Source organism: Leiobunum rupestre, chromosome 7 (assembly GCF_980474605.1).
Source record: "Leiobunum rupestre chromosome 7, qqLeiRupe1.1.hap1, whole genome shotgun sequence".
Taxonomy (NCBI): Eukaryota; Metazoa; Arthropoda; class Arachnida; order Opiliones; family Sclerosomatidae; genus Leiobunum; species Leiobunum rupestre.
The window spans coordinates 55,250,574-55,266,463 of record NC_143390.1 but is presented as its reverse complement, the minus strand read 5'-3'; the positions used below and the strand labels follow the sequence as shown (position 1 = coordinate 55,266,463).

The window sequence follows — 15,890 nt, the reverse complement described above, 5'->3', positions numbered from 1 at the left end:
ACATTTCTTAGTAATATTTTCCATAAACTCTCAAAAACAAACCCAATTATCTCAGAACAATAATTGAAAACTTTATTACGATCCTGTTAAAGAGAGAGCCACTACACAAATTTTTGGATTTTAATTACTAGTAGTACTGGTTACATTGCCATGTGCTTTCCTTTTAATCGGAGTGTAATACATGAATTGAGAATGAAATATTTATTTTGTGACCAATAAGAAAGACAACATTACATGGCATCTAGTGATTTTGGTAGAACATCAAATACTTATCTTTTAAAATGATATTGTACATTATTTTCCTATGGTAAATATAAAAACACCAGAAAGTTTAGAACAAGTACTCGTTGCACTATTAATCGAAATGATTCTGGGCTGTAAAATTGTTACTAGCCCTTTCATTTTAAGTCCATAATCCAACCTAAATTTTTCAGATAACGTACTGTTAGAGCTGGCTCAGCGCAATAATAAGTCCCGCATGTGCAGCTGCAAAGTCTTGGCAAATGTTTCAGATGACCCATATACAATTGGTGAATTACTATAAGGATCTTGGTGGAGCGCCACATCATAATTGGTGGCAAAGAATTACAGAGGAAAAACCCGATCTGCTTCTCAAAAATGGACCTCAGCACAAACTGTACCATCATTTTCCACTATCAGATCTAGAACTGCTAAAACATTAGAAAGCAGGGTCTACCTCCCACCATTAACTATATTAGAATTGATAGTGAAAAGTTTATGTATGTAGATTGCACACGGCCTAGCTAAAGTCTGCACGTGCCTTGACACTGTCAAAGATTTATGACACTACACATTTTACTCACTGTTTATAAAGCTAACTCATTCTGCGAATATAACATAGCTAGGCAAAATTGAACTACAGCGGCCTCATGTAATTTTCCTTTTTTTTGGTGGAGAATGTAGCACTTGACGCGTAGATTACGAAACTATTTTTTATTTGGGCCGCAAATGATTATTTTTTTAAGTAACTTAATTTTAAAAAAGTAGTAATTTTAGGGGATTGTGGTTTTTTTTTGGCGGAGAATGTAGCGCTTGACGCGTAGATTACTAAGTTATTTTTTTGGACCGCAAATGATAATTTTTTTAATTAACTTAATTTTAAAAAAGTAGTAATTTTAGGGGATTAGTAACGTTTTTCTAAAAAATAGTTCCGTCATGTATCCATCGGCACCACTTTTTTGACGCGCCCCAGCCCAATTCCGAGCATTGACGGTGGGCCTTCTGTAATCGTACCTAGTGAAATCGTATCAACTTTAATAGTAACAAAAATGAGAACAGGTTTGCTTCCAGAACACGTAAAAGACGTAACTGAAGTAGGGTTTAATAAATACGGAGGATAAAACATAATGTATTTATTTAAAACTATAATTTAACATAACGAATAAATTAATAAATATTAAGTATTAACTAATTACAACCATACTCGAGGGAGAGGGAGTGCAAAGACCCAACTGCATCAAACGTAAGCTAGTCTAAAACTGGGGTCAACTACGCATGCTACGCGATAACAAAAACCGCGCCAAATATGACGTCATCAATTTGGATGGCGGCCAATTTAAATAGACCGTGAACGTCATTAAACAACTTTATGACAAAGCTAATATTTAATTTTACCTCATCTTTTCAGTAACTAAATTCCCCGTATTGGCGCCTAACGGCACCGCGCACTCACTCAAGCGCTGGGGGCGCGCAGCACCTCCCCAACCCCATACTAAAAAAAGCGATGGGCCATCTATAACGCGACCTAGAGGACAGTACCAAGCCTTACGCATCAAGTATTTACTTTTAATATCAACCAGAAAAAAGCATTTGTGGCCCAAAAATGCAAAACACCTAGAAAATGAACAAAAACTGTAATTGATTTTATGAAGTACGGGCATATCACGTGGAAATTATTAGGACACCGAAACTGTGGTGTCGGCGAACACACGACGGAAATAAGTACAATGAAACATGTAAAAATGCCCAAAAATGAGAAATTTTTGAAATTACATTAAAAAATTAAATAATCATTTGCGGTCAAAAATAAAAAATACCTTCGGCATTTACGTGACAACGTCTATCAGGCACAAACAAAATTAATATAAAATTCAATGAGGCCGCTTCTGTGGCAGTACGTGATCAGACTAATATCTTATGTGGCAATGAAGGCGTACCTTGTTTATAGTTATATTAGGAGTACAGCCAAGGCCAGCCCTACCATAGGGAGACCGGTGCGGCCGCTCCAGGCGCCAAGTCTCAAAGGAGCCTCAACGGTAAAGAAAAATTAAGGAAACTATTTTTATATTAGGGGCAAGGAAGGTGGCGCCATCCTAAAACTTGCCTCGGGCCGGCACTGAGTACAGCGTTCCCAAGAATTTTTGTTTTATATTTAGTTTGAAATATTGTCCCTAATAAAGCTTAGTTTCTCCCCCAAGTTGATGGTATGTTTTTGCTAGGAGTACACATTGCTTAAAGGAGGTTGTAAAAAAAGTTTCATCATTCGAAAGACCCTGGAAAATAAATACTAAATGCAATTGAAATTATGTTTCTACCTAAAACCATAACTGTTAAAAAATTAAATTTATTTTAATTTTCTATAAGACGTCTAAGCGTTAGATTCGCCCACAACAAAACTGTAAAATGTGTGTCTTTTCAATTCTCACTGTGGAAAAAGTCAAGAAACACAACGCAAAGTTGGTGGATGAGCCTTGAAATAATTTTTAGTAGGTGACCCTAATGCATAGGGCCTTATAGTAAATATAAAAAAAATTGCATTTATGATTTATTTTTCAAGATCTAATGGCATGAAGTTTTTCTAAACCTAACCCTTTCCTTTAAAGTTACTAAATTGGTACTTAATTATAATCTTTCTCATTTAATAAAATTTAGCATTAAAAAAACACTTTTCCTTTGGCTTTTTTATTTAAGAATTTTAAAGAAATTAAACTAAGTTTGTCTTTACAATATTTTAGGAATATAAAACTTAATATTACAAACTACACAAATTTTTAAAGCACATAGTTTTAATGGCATACTTATATACACATATGTATATTGATATATACGTACACCAATATATTTACGTGTATATGTGACAATGACAAAAGTTTAGGAACATCAGATAACTTTTATTTACTGCCTAAAAGGAACAAAATTAAAAAAAAAACACAAAAACCATAAGCTAGATCCGATTAGGGGTGTGCAAGCCTTGAATTTTTAGTGTCAAACTACCCCTTGAGCTTTCATATTTAACTTATTTGAGCTTCTAAATGGAGCTTAAATTTTTTTAATGCGACTGGAGCCGAGTTAATAGTATTTAAGAACAATGTTTTAATCACATTGAAAGTCTTCTATTTAAAATAAATTATGGGCTTACAGCTTTCAAACACTTGTTCTTGTTAACCAAAGCTTAAAAATTATAATAATTTAAATAGTGCAATGCAACACGCCAGGATCACTTGTAGTAGCGGGTGGTAGGATTGTGCAAACCCTGCTATAGCTAACCACTAAATTTAATCACTTTTGCTTTAACAAGTTTTCCATTTTACCCACATTGCCATGATAACACACAGATGATATATAGTTAATTCGATCATTTTTCATAATAAGAAAGCTTTAGAATCTACTTTAAAAGGATGTCAGCAGTTATCATTCTAAATATAATTATATTATTTCAATAAATCTGATACGTTCCATAAGATCCCAGAGTCAAATATAGACAGTGCAACCCTGGCCTGACTTGACATACAACCAGTTTTTGGCTGCTAAAATTATGGCAGCATATTTGGGCAGCTAGCGGACTGTGACCAAAAATATTGGTGGCCATTAGAGCAAGGACCCCACCTGGAAGTTAATGTATTTAGTTTGAATAATGTCTAATATTTATGAGGGCCCACTCATCACACCGGGGAAGGTCACCAAATGTATAGTTTGCCACATTGTTTGGGGATTAAAACACTCAGTAGTTTATGGAAAGCTATAGTACTGATAATGAAAACTGGAATGTAAATGAGAATTTCGTTGCCACTTTACTTAACTTTATTCAAAATAAAACAGGTCTTAGACTTATTTATATTAGTAAAAAACAAAGCTTTCATCAAACATCGAAAAAAGTAAGATTACTGTGCCTTGAACTGAATAGGATCAATAAAGAAGCTAATGAATCCAGTGCTTGCACACCCCCAGGATATTAGATGATCTGACTTTGAACCTACCTGGAAGGCTGAGTTTTTGGCTTTGGCATTTTGAGCAACAACGGAGGAATTTCTTTCTTCTCATCGAAGTTTTTCCACAAGTCATACAAAGATAAGATCTGACGAGTAATTTCTAATATCTGCAAAAGTTAGATGTGTTGATTTTGTTACCCTCGTTTAAATAGGCCATAATAATTCACCTTTTCCATGTCCACATTAAGTTCCGCAAACCACTGCTTGTAATCCTTTCCCAAGATGACACAAGCAATATGAAGACAAGCTAATTAAAAGAAATACACTCTTAGTTACTACTTTAGGCTGGAAGCAAAACTCAAAACAAATGCAGGAAATTAAAATTGACAATTTCTAAAATTCATTAATTCTAAATCATAAAAGATTTCAAGGCACGTATTATCACTTGGGCAATTAAAGTCGACTTTTACATTAGTCAAACATTATTTATACATAAAACAGTTTGGGAAAAAGAGGCATAAAATGTTTAAAAATATATTTTATTATTGGTGCTTTGGTAGCTAGTATTTGGATATTGGTGTCAGATTGAGATTGTGAGGTATTTAATTCTAAAATGCAGTAGGCCTTAATGGAAAATATATATTAGTAGGCTAATAATAAATAAAGTCAGTATTTTATCCAGTCCAGGGTAACTCGCTTAACTTCACTATTGGCGTTAGCGAGGGCATGACTTATTTTAAAGGTGTCTAGTGGAAGTCTAACTTTAACTTTAAATACTAAATCAGAAGAGTACGGTTGAGAATTGCCAAATTATTTATTTAGATGAAATATTTAATTATTTTAATTTAAAGTTTTCCTTAAAGCTAAATTTTTAAAAACATTTTGTCCGAAGGACACGAGATATTATTTACACAGACGTGGTCGCCAGAAGGCAAAGGTTATTTATAAAAATACTTATGTGCTGCTATGAAAGTCAAAAGTCCAGTAGCTAGTGCAATTGGATGAATAGTGAAAACGAAGTTGAAGGGTGCCCACTAATTGTTGAACGCAACGCGAGAACGGGTGGATCATTTAGATCTCTTTTTATTTACATTTATTTATTAAGTTTCACCATACCCCGCGCACAAATTTACTAAGCCACCGAAGCCGCACATCTCTGAATGAGTTTTCTTGATCCGGGTCGCTGGTGATGTCCAGAGGACCAAATCACGTTTTGGCATACCTTTTACTTAAGCCAATCGGCCACTTTGGGTTTATGGTACCAGTTGTTGGTGACCCCCTTTCGGTCAAAGGTTAACTTCCAAGAATTTTTGCACAATACTTCAATGACAAAGTCATAAATTATCTTTAACCCTTGGGTTAAAGATAGCGAAACTCCGAAGAGTAAAATACAATTCAAATAAGAAATATCAGAAAATATTCTTTCTTAGAAGTTATACAAAATAAGCCATTACTGGCATTTTTGGCAATTCTCAATTCTTATCTTTAAAACGAAAGTATAGCAAAGAAAAGGGGTTGTAAATTAAAACTATTTTGGTATGTATGGTAATCCCTTACCAAAAAATAAGTGGTCTAGGAAATACTTTAAGTTGGTATTTGTTCCAAATACCAACTTAAAACCAACTAAATACCAACTTAAAAACTACTTAAAACCAACTTACAAATATTATGTAATTTTCTGACCACTAAAAACCAACTAATTACCAACTTAAAGAAAAAAGTATTTTCCCATCAACTTAATAACAACTTATTACCCCTTTACTAGTTTATTGAAATATTCTGACCACTTGAGCCTACTTAAAACCAACTTAACGTCAACTAAAATGGGTATACCAACTAAATACCAACTAAAATCCAACTTGGGCAGTTATTCCTTCGCCTGAAAAGACTATCGATCAAAGTATGTACGTGTTATATCCCCCAATAGTGCTTTAGTTTTCCAACATATTTTCATACGTACAATCTCCGGCTGAACGGTGGTTCTCATTATTTTACTATCTACGCAAACCATAAATTTTTTTCTTTACACAATAATTGATAATTTAATTTATAATGTATTCAAAATTTACAGTTTCCCAAAACTAAGTACACTTTTTCTCGAAGGGTAAAAGAAAAAATCAGTATTAGAATTTACTAAGCAAAATCCATACAAAGCATCAATCTAAAATTTTGTGCTTCAAATGCATCTGTGAATTTGTGAAATTTAGTTTTTTTTAAAAAGTTTTTAATTTTCTGAAAAAAATTAATTTTTCCGAATTGCAGAAAAATTAAATTTTTTACATACATTACTTTTTAAGGGTTTTTAATTTTCAACGAAAACTAACTTACCCAAGGCAATTTGATGTGGAGGATATAAAAGGCACACATCAGTTCGCAAGCTATCATTCACCACTTTCCTATAGAAAGCGATTGTCATAAACTATATGTTAAACTTCAAATAGCGTGTTTGTAATATAACCAGAATTTTTTACAATAAACATCAATTTTACAAATATTCATATTCAACTAAATTGGTTTTGTAGGAACGTCACAAACTTACGAACAGGACCATTGCTTGGAAAAACAAAAAGAACAAAATTTAGGGCAAATCTAGTTATACAGGGTGTTTCAAAAGGTTATGCTAAAATTTTAAGGAGTTGTACGGGGTGAGTTGAGAAGAATGCCTTTTTTTTCCATTTTCCTACGATGAGTTAAAAGAGCGCCAGAGAGCTTCAAAGTGTGGCCTACTAGCCCCTGGAAGTAGGCTGCAACAAACACAAAAACCAAGCAGCAGGGAAATGCGAACATAAAGGTTTGGGTTCGTGTGATAATTAAAAAAGGACTTGGTAAACAAATCGAGGTAACCAGCATAAAAAAGTAAACTTAAACAGTATTTAAAGTCGGGGTGGACCGCGATTTCACATCACATTAAAACTGTTCTGTGGTAATATGGAATGACAACAAACCAAATAAAGTAAACTGAATTAATTTATTAGTAATTAATGAGTGAACATGTTACACCTATGGTGGCTGGCTTTAGACTGACTGACAAACTGAATTATGCAGGTTTGCCAGACCTGATAAGAAATCATGACAAAAATACACATAGTTTCAACTACCAAGTATTACACACAACATGCACTACATATTGGCTATGGCAAAGTTACCCAACAACACTCTCCCTACTTTGACATACTTCTTATGACAGTCCATCTTCGTGTAAGTTTAATAATTTAACACAATTAATGAAGTTAGTTTTACATAACACTTTTGTAAAGATATCAGCAACGTTATTTTTTGATTGGACATATTTGAGAGTGAAGAGTCCTTCTGCTAACTTTTCTCGTACAAAATGATATCTAATATCTATATGTTTCGATTTATGTTTTTCCACACTATTTTGACTATAAAAGATTGCTGATTGGTTATCACAGCACAATTCCGGCTTTGGTAAATTAAGTGCAAAATGGTTTAGTTCGTTGATTATCTGTGTAAGCCACATAAGTTCTTTGACTGATTCAGAGAGGGCAACGTATTCGGCTTCCATAGTGGAAAGAGACACTGATTTTTGTTTTAGTGACCTCCATGCTACTGGGCAGTACCCAATAAAAAGAACGTAACCACTTGTCGATCGTCTGGTATCGCGATCGGAACTCCAATCAGAGTCGGAATACATAACTATCTTTATTTCTTGTTGTTGTCGTCGATATATAAGCCCGTAACTTGCAGTCGTAAGAACGTATCGCATAATTTGTCGTAGTCTGTTCCAATGAACTATACCAGGATTATTATTAAACTGGGATAGTGCAATGACTGTAAACATAATATCTGGTCTAGTCCTCTGAGCGAGAAAGAGGAGACAGCCTATTAGTGCCTGGTATTCCTTGGTGTCAACTTCCCCTGGGGTCTTTGGACAATCTTCTCTAGTTAAAATGATATTTGGGCTCATTGGGAGACTAACTGGTTCGTCCGCCTTGATATTGAATCGTACAGCAACCTGCTTGATATACCTTGTTTGGTTCAGTTTTAAACTATTATCATCACTCTGGGTGGCGAAATCCACGCCTAGAAGCGTTTTAATTGGACCCATACATTTAACTTCATACACCTTGGCGATTTTGTCTTTTATATCTTCCAGGATTTCGGTATTCTTTGCTATAATCGGTATATCGTCAACATAAACGAGGATTATCGCTCGTCCTGGAATGCAATACACGCAATTGGTACCAAGTACCTTCTCGAATCCAAGTTGCTTAAAAGTACGATCCAATTCAATAAACCACTGCCTTCCGCTTTGAGGCAGGCCATACAGAGCTTTCTTGATCTTCAAGCAATAAATAGTCGGATCATGAGTTACGAAACCAGGAATTTGTCTCATGTAAATATCGCGGTCCAATTCGCCATAGAGATAAGCATTCTTAACATCTAGCAATGAGTGCACCCAACCAAGTTGCACGACAAACAAGGCTACAAAAAATCGAATCAAACTAAAGTTGACTACGGGTGAGAAAGAATCATCGTAGTCCAGACCTTCCACTTGATTATAACCTTGCGCTACCAGACGAGATCGGTAACGGATAATGGTCCCTTCACTATTCTTCTTCACCGCAAATACCCAACGGCATCCGACAATCTTCTTGTTCTGGGGTAGTGATACAGTCTCCATAACTTGTCGACTATTGAGAGTTTGATACTCATCCGCCATGGCCTCTTCCCATTTCACCTTCTCCGGTGAGGACATAGCTTCATCATAAGTTTGTGGGATAATCACATCGGCAAATAGTGCTGCTGGTGAATCCATTATTTCCGGTAATGAAGCTAAATTTGATGTACTGGATGATGGAGATTCGTAGTTCTTCTTCGAGAAGTCAAACAATGTGATGTCATGTGTTAGTCCCTTGCTCTGTAAGTACGCCATCACCTCATTTTTGGAACGAAGCCGTTTGCCTTCTGGATTCCTGTAATAAATATCAATCGCACCCGCAGTAGCGCCCTTTTGTCATGTGACGACCTCATAGCTCCAATCTGCAGGCAGTGTCTTATTTTCTGGCAATTGTTCTTTGATTTCTTTGATGGTCGCCTCCGGGACTAATGGTTCATCACCTGTTTGTTCTTCTGGGTTGGTAGAAGTCGTTTGTTCCTCATCAGTACGAACTATTTCTGGATCGGTGATACAGGGCCACTGGAAAAATTCCTCTCCTCTCTTTATGTTACATTTCTCTACACCCAATATATTTTCGTCAAATGAGACATGTTTATTCTCTAGTACGTGTTTGTCATTAGGAAACCATATTCTATATCCTTTAGTATGTAGTGCATATCCCACCAATACACCTTGTTTCGCTCTCTGTTGCAATTTGCTTTTACGCTTTTGTTTGGGGATGTGCATGAACGTCAGACAACCAATCCTTTTAAGGTGTCGGGCACTAGGTTTGTTACCACACCAGAGTTCTAATGGGGTGGAATTACCGAGTTTAGAATGCTTCAGATGGTTTTTAATGTAAGCTGATGTTGTGACTAGCTCAGCCCATAACTTAGTAGGTAACTTAGAATCCTCCAGGATAGCCCTGACCATATCCATCAACGTACGATTTATTCGTTCCGCAACACCATTCATGGCGGGTGAATATACATTAGTTTTTTCATGCCTAATACCCTCTCTACGGCAATACTTCTCTAGGTACTCGGCGCAAAACTCCAAACCATTATCTGTACGGAGGGCTTTTATTGTGGTCCCTGTTTGTTTTTCCACCTCGGCTTTATAATTCTCGAAACAAGCAAAAACGTCACTTTTCTTGGCCAATATGTATATTTTAATAAATCTACTATAATCATCCACCAATGCTAGATAATAGCGAGCTCCTCCTAGGGATGTAACGGGAGACGGACCCCAGACATCAGCATGAACTAATTCCAATAACGTCTGACTTCGTATATTATCCAAACTTTTATGCGGTGTTTTAGTACTTTTGGCAATCTTACAGGGAATACAGGTCTGGAGTTCTCCCTTAATAGGATCAAGTCCTTGTAGCATGCTGTTGTTTGCCATATATTTTAGATCATACTCATTCACGTGTCCTAAACGGGCGTGCCAGAGCTCAATAGGCCGAAGAGTGTCTCTAACGTTATATGATGAGTTATAAGCCTCTGTTTCTTCGTCTGGTGGGCCTTCGACCAACACTTTTGTGTCAATGACATAAAAATTATCTTTCAATTTGGCCTCAAATGCCACATGACCTTGGGGAAAATAACCCACTAACTTTGATTGTTCAAATATACCCTTCCAACCGGCGTTATCCATACATCGTCCGGACAATAAGTTTTTTCTCATAGAGGGTGTATGTATTACATTTCTCAAATGCATATAATTAATCTTATCTTCATAATGGACCTCTAACCAAACAGATCCTCGCCCTTCGGCTTTAGTTTTCCCCTCTCCTACAGAGACCTCAGTTACATCACAAGATTCATACGTATAGAACCAGTGTTTGTTATTGCAGAAATGGTGTGTAGCACCCGTATCAACTATCCATTCTTGTGTTGCGTCAGCAGTACAAAACGCTGTAGCAAATAAACCAGCTCTATTCGTATGATCTTTCTTTTTCTCCTTTCCCTTTAAGGAACTCTTCCCTTTGCCTTGACCTTTACAATCGGCAAAACAGTGGCCATACTTATCACAATTGTAACATTTCCCTTTAAACAACCTTCGATTGTCATTCCTCTTAGGTTCTTTACCTTTCGTATTTACGAATAACGCATCAGAACCATCTACCAAGCTCTGTTCCTTGGCCACCTGGCGCCCATATTCTGCAAGCAACATTTTCTTTATTACCTCGGGTTTAAAATTGGAATCGGGAAATTGATATATTTGTAATGCCAAGGAATTATAATCATCTGGGAGTGACCCTATCAGCTGATACGATAGTTCATCGTCGTCTACAATCTTCCCTGCATTGGCCAGCTGAGTCTTTATATTATAAAGCCTGCCAATAAAATCTGCCATACTTTCCCCGGGTTGATATGCTGTTGAATAAAATTCTTTTCTCAATACAGCTATTCTAGCTCGTGTCTTAGGTTCAAATACGTTTGCTAACATAAAGGTTTGGGTTCGTGTGATAATTAAAAAAGTACTTGGTAAACAAATCGAGGTAACCAGCATAAAAAAGTAAATTTAAACAGTATTTAAAGTCGGGGTGGACCGCGATTTCACATCACATTAAAACTGCAACAATTCAGTTCACTTCGGAAGAACTGTCGGATATAAATTTAGTGTATGGACTAGCGGATGGCAATGCTTTGGCTGCTCAACGTCTCTACCACGAAAGGTACCCGAAGCGGCGCATCCCCGTCTCACGGACTTTCACCAATGTCCATCATCGATTACGTGAGACAGACACATTCTGCGTACAGTACTTAATTTGTTACTTAAACTTGTCTGCGACTGGTTCGTTACAAACATATTGTTCATTTTACAGAACAGGAACGAAGTGTAACCAATTTCGAGCCATGGAGAAACTGAATTGGGTTGAATAGAAATAAAAAATACCTTATTATCATAAATAAAGTCTTTATTTGGGGTCACAAAGGGGTTTACAGTATTTTAAGAAGCTTATCTTAATATATCAACGGATGGACAAAGATAATATTGGGTAAAGAAATGATTTTACGTTACCAGAGGAGAGAGCGCCATGTCAGCGGATTGCCTCAAAAATTTCTGTGGGAGAATTACCCACCACGGTCTAAGTGCACTATTTAACAGTCAGTACAAGGCTGCCAGGAGAAGTCTGGCCAGCTACCCAGGATCAACTCTATGCTAGAAGTCCTCTAGCTCAAAAAAACCTCTCGGCTCGGACTTGAGCTTATATATACGATCTTCCCCTGACCTTAGGCGTTTCCTCCCCTCTAACGGCATCTCCCGGGAGAGGCGAGTAACTATGGAAAATGTAAATAGTCATGTAAAAAACATTTTGAGCTTTGCCCTATTCCCGCCAATTTCTCCATGACGTCAGCGTAATGGTCACATGGCAACCCGGTGATCTTAAGAGAAGCAGTATACTAGTCAGTCTCTCCCTGCCTCTCCAGCTAACCACTTCAGTTGTATATAATGTTAAATAGAATAGCTTGCTAATAAATTGTTTTATTGTTAACTATGAAGTATTCATTCATTATTTAAGTGTTCAAACTTACCCCTCCTTCAATTGGCATCTCTGCTGGGGAGAGTGAATGTAAATCGTAACAAGCGACTGTACAAGGCTTAAGTTGAAACAGTATTCCGGCGGAACTACGCAGTTACGAACATCGTGAAAATGGCGGACGCCGGTTCAGGTGTTTCAATGATGGGACAAATGGCCAGATTGACCTCAGATAACTATCGCAGCTTGCGTTTCGATATGGAGATGTTGTTAAGAAGTCAAGGCTTGTGGGAGATAGTGGAAGAAAGTGATTTTGCCCCTCTAGACACAGCAGGGCATGCAGTAATACAGAAGTACAAAGAGAGAAAGTCAAAGGCTTATTCCACGATTGCTTTTGGACTGTCTGAAGACATCAGGAGTCTAATAGAAGGGGAAACAACCGCCACTGGGATCTGGGAAGCTTTACATGCAGCTTTTGAACCACAATCAAGAGCTAGGATTGGAATGTTAAGAAAACAATTCTATAACATTGAATATCAGGAAGGAGAGGCGATGCCAGTTTTTATCGGGCGAGTCTACTATGCCAAAAGACAACTTGTGGAGGCCGGTGAGACTGTATCTGACAAAGAGATATCGTACCAGTTAATAGGATCATTACCTGAATCGTATAAAAGTCTGGTTTCTGTTATTTATGATGCATCTCCAGAAAACTTCGTGCCTGGAGTTATAAAGAATCAACTCATAGCGGAGTACGGACGTCAAGCGTTGAAAGAAGCATCCGGACACGCATCTACGGCTTACACAGCTCAAGTTCAAAAGAGTCATGGTTCGAAAGGACAAAGCAAACGATATCAAGGTAGATGCAATCTATGTAATATTTGGGGTCATAAAGCTGCAGATTGCAGGAATAAGTCCGCTTTAACTAAAGATAAAGATAAGAAGCCAGAGATACCTAAGAAAAAGAAAGTCATGAGAGGTGCATTTAATGCTTCAGCGATGATGACTAGCGCTACCGGATCATGTACTTGGATTGTGGATTCTGCGGCGACGCATCATCACACAATATGACTCGGAAGCCATTATTGGTGAAGGCAAATCCAAGGTTATTGGGCGTGGTGATATCTGGCTGAAAATAGATGAAAACATGTTCAAGCTTCGTGGAGTTATGCATACGCCAGGTATGCATAGGAATTTACTGTCCAGCCGCCTGATGGACCGAGCCGGTTTCAAGTCGGTAATTGAACATTCCTGTTTTACCCAAATGGGGATTTCGGATTTAAGGCCCATTTGTCCGAAGAGAACTTTTACGCCATTCAAGCTGAAGTTTTGTTGGATGGACCACTCGACGAGCAGGATCCTCAGAATATTGATTTGTGGCACAAACGCCTTGGGCATTTGAATGAAGATGATCTCCGATATATGGCAAACCATCAAATGCTAGATGGGCTCGACTTTCCAAGAGGGCATCTTGAGGTCTGTGCACCATGTCGTCTTGCAAAAAGTACACGCAGCACCCATCCACTGCTCAGGACTATCAGAAGTCAAGAAGTACTACAGCTCGTGCACTCCGATGTCTGGGGCCCAGCCCGTATTCCATCACTTGGCGGAGCGTATTATTTTATATCGTTTATTGATGATCGTAGTCGATATATGTCACTATACATAATGAAGCGAAAAAGTGACGCTTTTCGATGCTTCCTAGATTACAAGGCGGAAGCGGAAAATCAGACTAATACGAAAATCAAAGCTCTAAGGACAGACAATGGACTTGAGTATTTGGCCGATCGATTCAAGAACTACTGTAAAGACGCAGGAATAGTGCATGAGCGCACTAACGTATACTCACCACAGATGAATGGGGTTGCGGAGCGTGCAAACCGAACCTTGTTGGATACGGTACGGGCACTGATTGAAGATGGTAATTTACCTCACATACTATGGGCAGAGCTGGTTCTAACAGCAGCGAAATTGCGAAATCGAACAAGGCATTCCAAGTTGGGTGATAAGGTCCCCCTCGAGCTTTGGATATAGAAGAGACCGAGTGGTAGATTCTTACGTAGAATCGGTTGTCAAGCCTTTGTTCACATTCCTCCTCAAAAACGTCAGAGCAAGTTTCACAGAAGGGCCGTGCCTGGTGTGCTGGTAGGATATGCCATTGATACCATGGGTTATCGAGTATGGATCCCAGAACAGAAAAAAGTAATTAAGTCCAAGCACGTCACATTTCTTGAGGAAAGGATTGGAGTGGAACATATTGGGAATATACCGCAAACATCTGATATAGTGTTCTACTCAATCGACGCATCACCAGAGCCAGAGCTAGAACCAGTCAACATAGCAGAACCCGCCAAAAACCTGGAGGTCGCAAGAGTACACCCTGTGGGACGAGAAGCGGCAATTGGCCTACCTGGTTGGACACGAGAGGTGAAGATACGCCAATCTGGGGCCTCTGCGGGTCAAAGAGATATATATTATCGCAGTCCTGACAACTTTACATTGAGATCATTACCTGATGTGAAACGATACAGACAAGAGAATAGTTTGGATTTGGACTTGAGTTTGTTTGATTTCACAAAGAAGGCTGGAATGGCCAGCTGTGTCGCCGAAGAAAGTCACGAAGCTCATTGCGCCGAAGTACAAATACCCGTCAATTATGATGAGGCTATACATTCACCACAAAGAGACGAATGGCAGCAAGCAATGAACCGCGAAATGGAAGTATTAGAAGAGAGACAAGTGGCCAAGGTTGTTGAAAAACCAAGCGGAAAGATCATGGGATGTAAATGGGTCTACGCCTTAAAGAAAGATTCAAGTGGCAAGATTATCCGATACAAAGCAAGGATCGTGGCCCAAGGCTTTGGACAAACAGAAGGCATAGACTATGAAGAGTCTTTTTCACCCGTAGTCAATTTCACCCTTATAAGAATATTTCTTTCTTTCTTCGTCATGTGTCTGAGATGGACGCATGGTCACTTTGACGTCACCAATGCTTACCTATACGGAAAATTGGATCAAGAAGTACTGATGAAACAAGTCCCGGGTTTTATGAAGGCGGATCCTAACAAATTCTGCCTGAGCTTACATAAATCACTATACGGTTTACCCCAGAGTGGGCGGCAGTGGTACCTAGAACTTGACAAGAGTTTCACAGAACTGGGCTTTACCAAATTATTCGGAACAAACTGCGTTTATTATAAACCTTTCACGGTTATTGTTCTGGTTTACGTCGATGACCTAGTGGTATTGGCCAAGAATAACGAAGCGATACAAGACACGTTCAAGATACTCTCAACAAAATACCAAATGAAGCATCTTGGTCCCGTACAGAAGCTTTTAGGAGTCGTCTTTGATTTTCGACCAGATGGGAGTTTGAAAATACAACAGACATCGTATATCATCAAGGTCGCTAAGAAATTTGGAATTATTCTGGATACACCAGTTAGTTTGCCAATCCCTTACAACACCTCATTAACGAAAGCAGATTGCCCTAAGTCTGAAGACGACCAAGCAAGTATGAAAGACATTCCTTATCGTTCCTTAATTGGATGTTTGTTGTTTATAGCGCAACGTACGCGTCCGGACATTTTATTTTCCGTCATAACACTATCTC

At 38.0% G+C, this 15,890-nt stretch overlaps 1 protein-coding gene across 7 annotated transcripts in view; it reads right to left on the bottom strand.

The window, feature by feature from the left end:
- CycC (cyclin C) overlaps positions 1 to 15,890 on the bottom strand; it is a 48,411-nt gene that overhangs the window by 817 nt on the left and 31,704 nt on the right. For 4 of the 7 annotated variants that reach the window (XM_090181650.1, XM_090181647.1, XM_090181649.1 and 1 more), the window contains exons 9-11: positions 6,498 to 6,565; positions 4,397 to 4,476; positions 4,218 to 4,336 (exon numbers count right to left, since the gene is read on the bottom strand). In XM_090181650.1, the coding sequence (XP_090037776.1) occupies positions 4,218 to 4,336; positions 4,397 to 4,476; positions 6,498 to 6,565 (267 nt within the window). Of the gene's footprint in view, positions 1 to 316; positions 669 to 2,915; positions 3,143 to 4,213; positions 4,337 to 4,396; positions 4,477 to 6,497; positions 6,566 to 15,890 lie in introns of those variants that run through there. The other 3 variants (XM_090181651.1, XM_090181652.1, XM_090181653.1) reach the window with 3 other exon arrangements.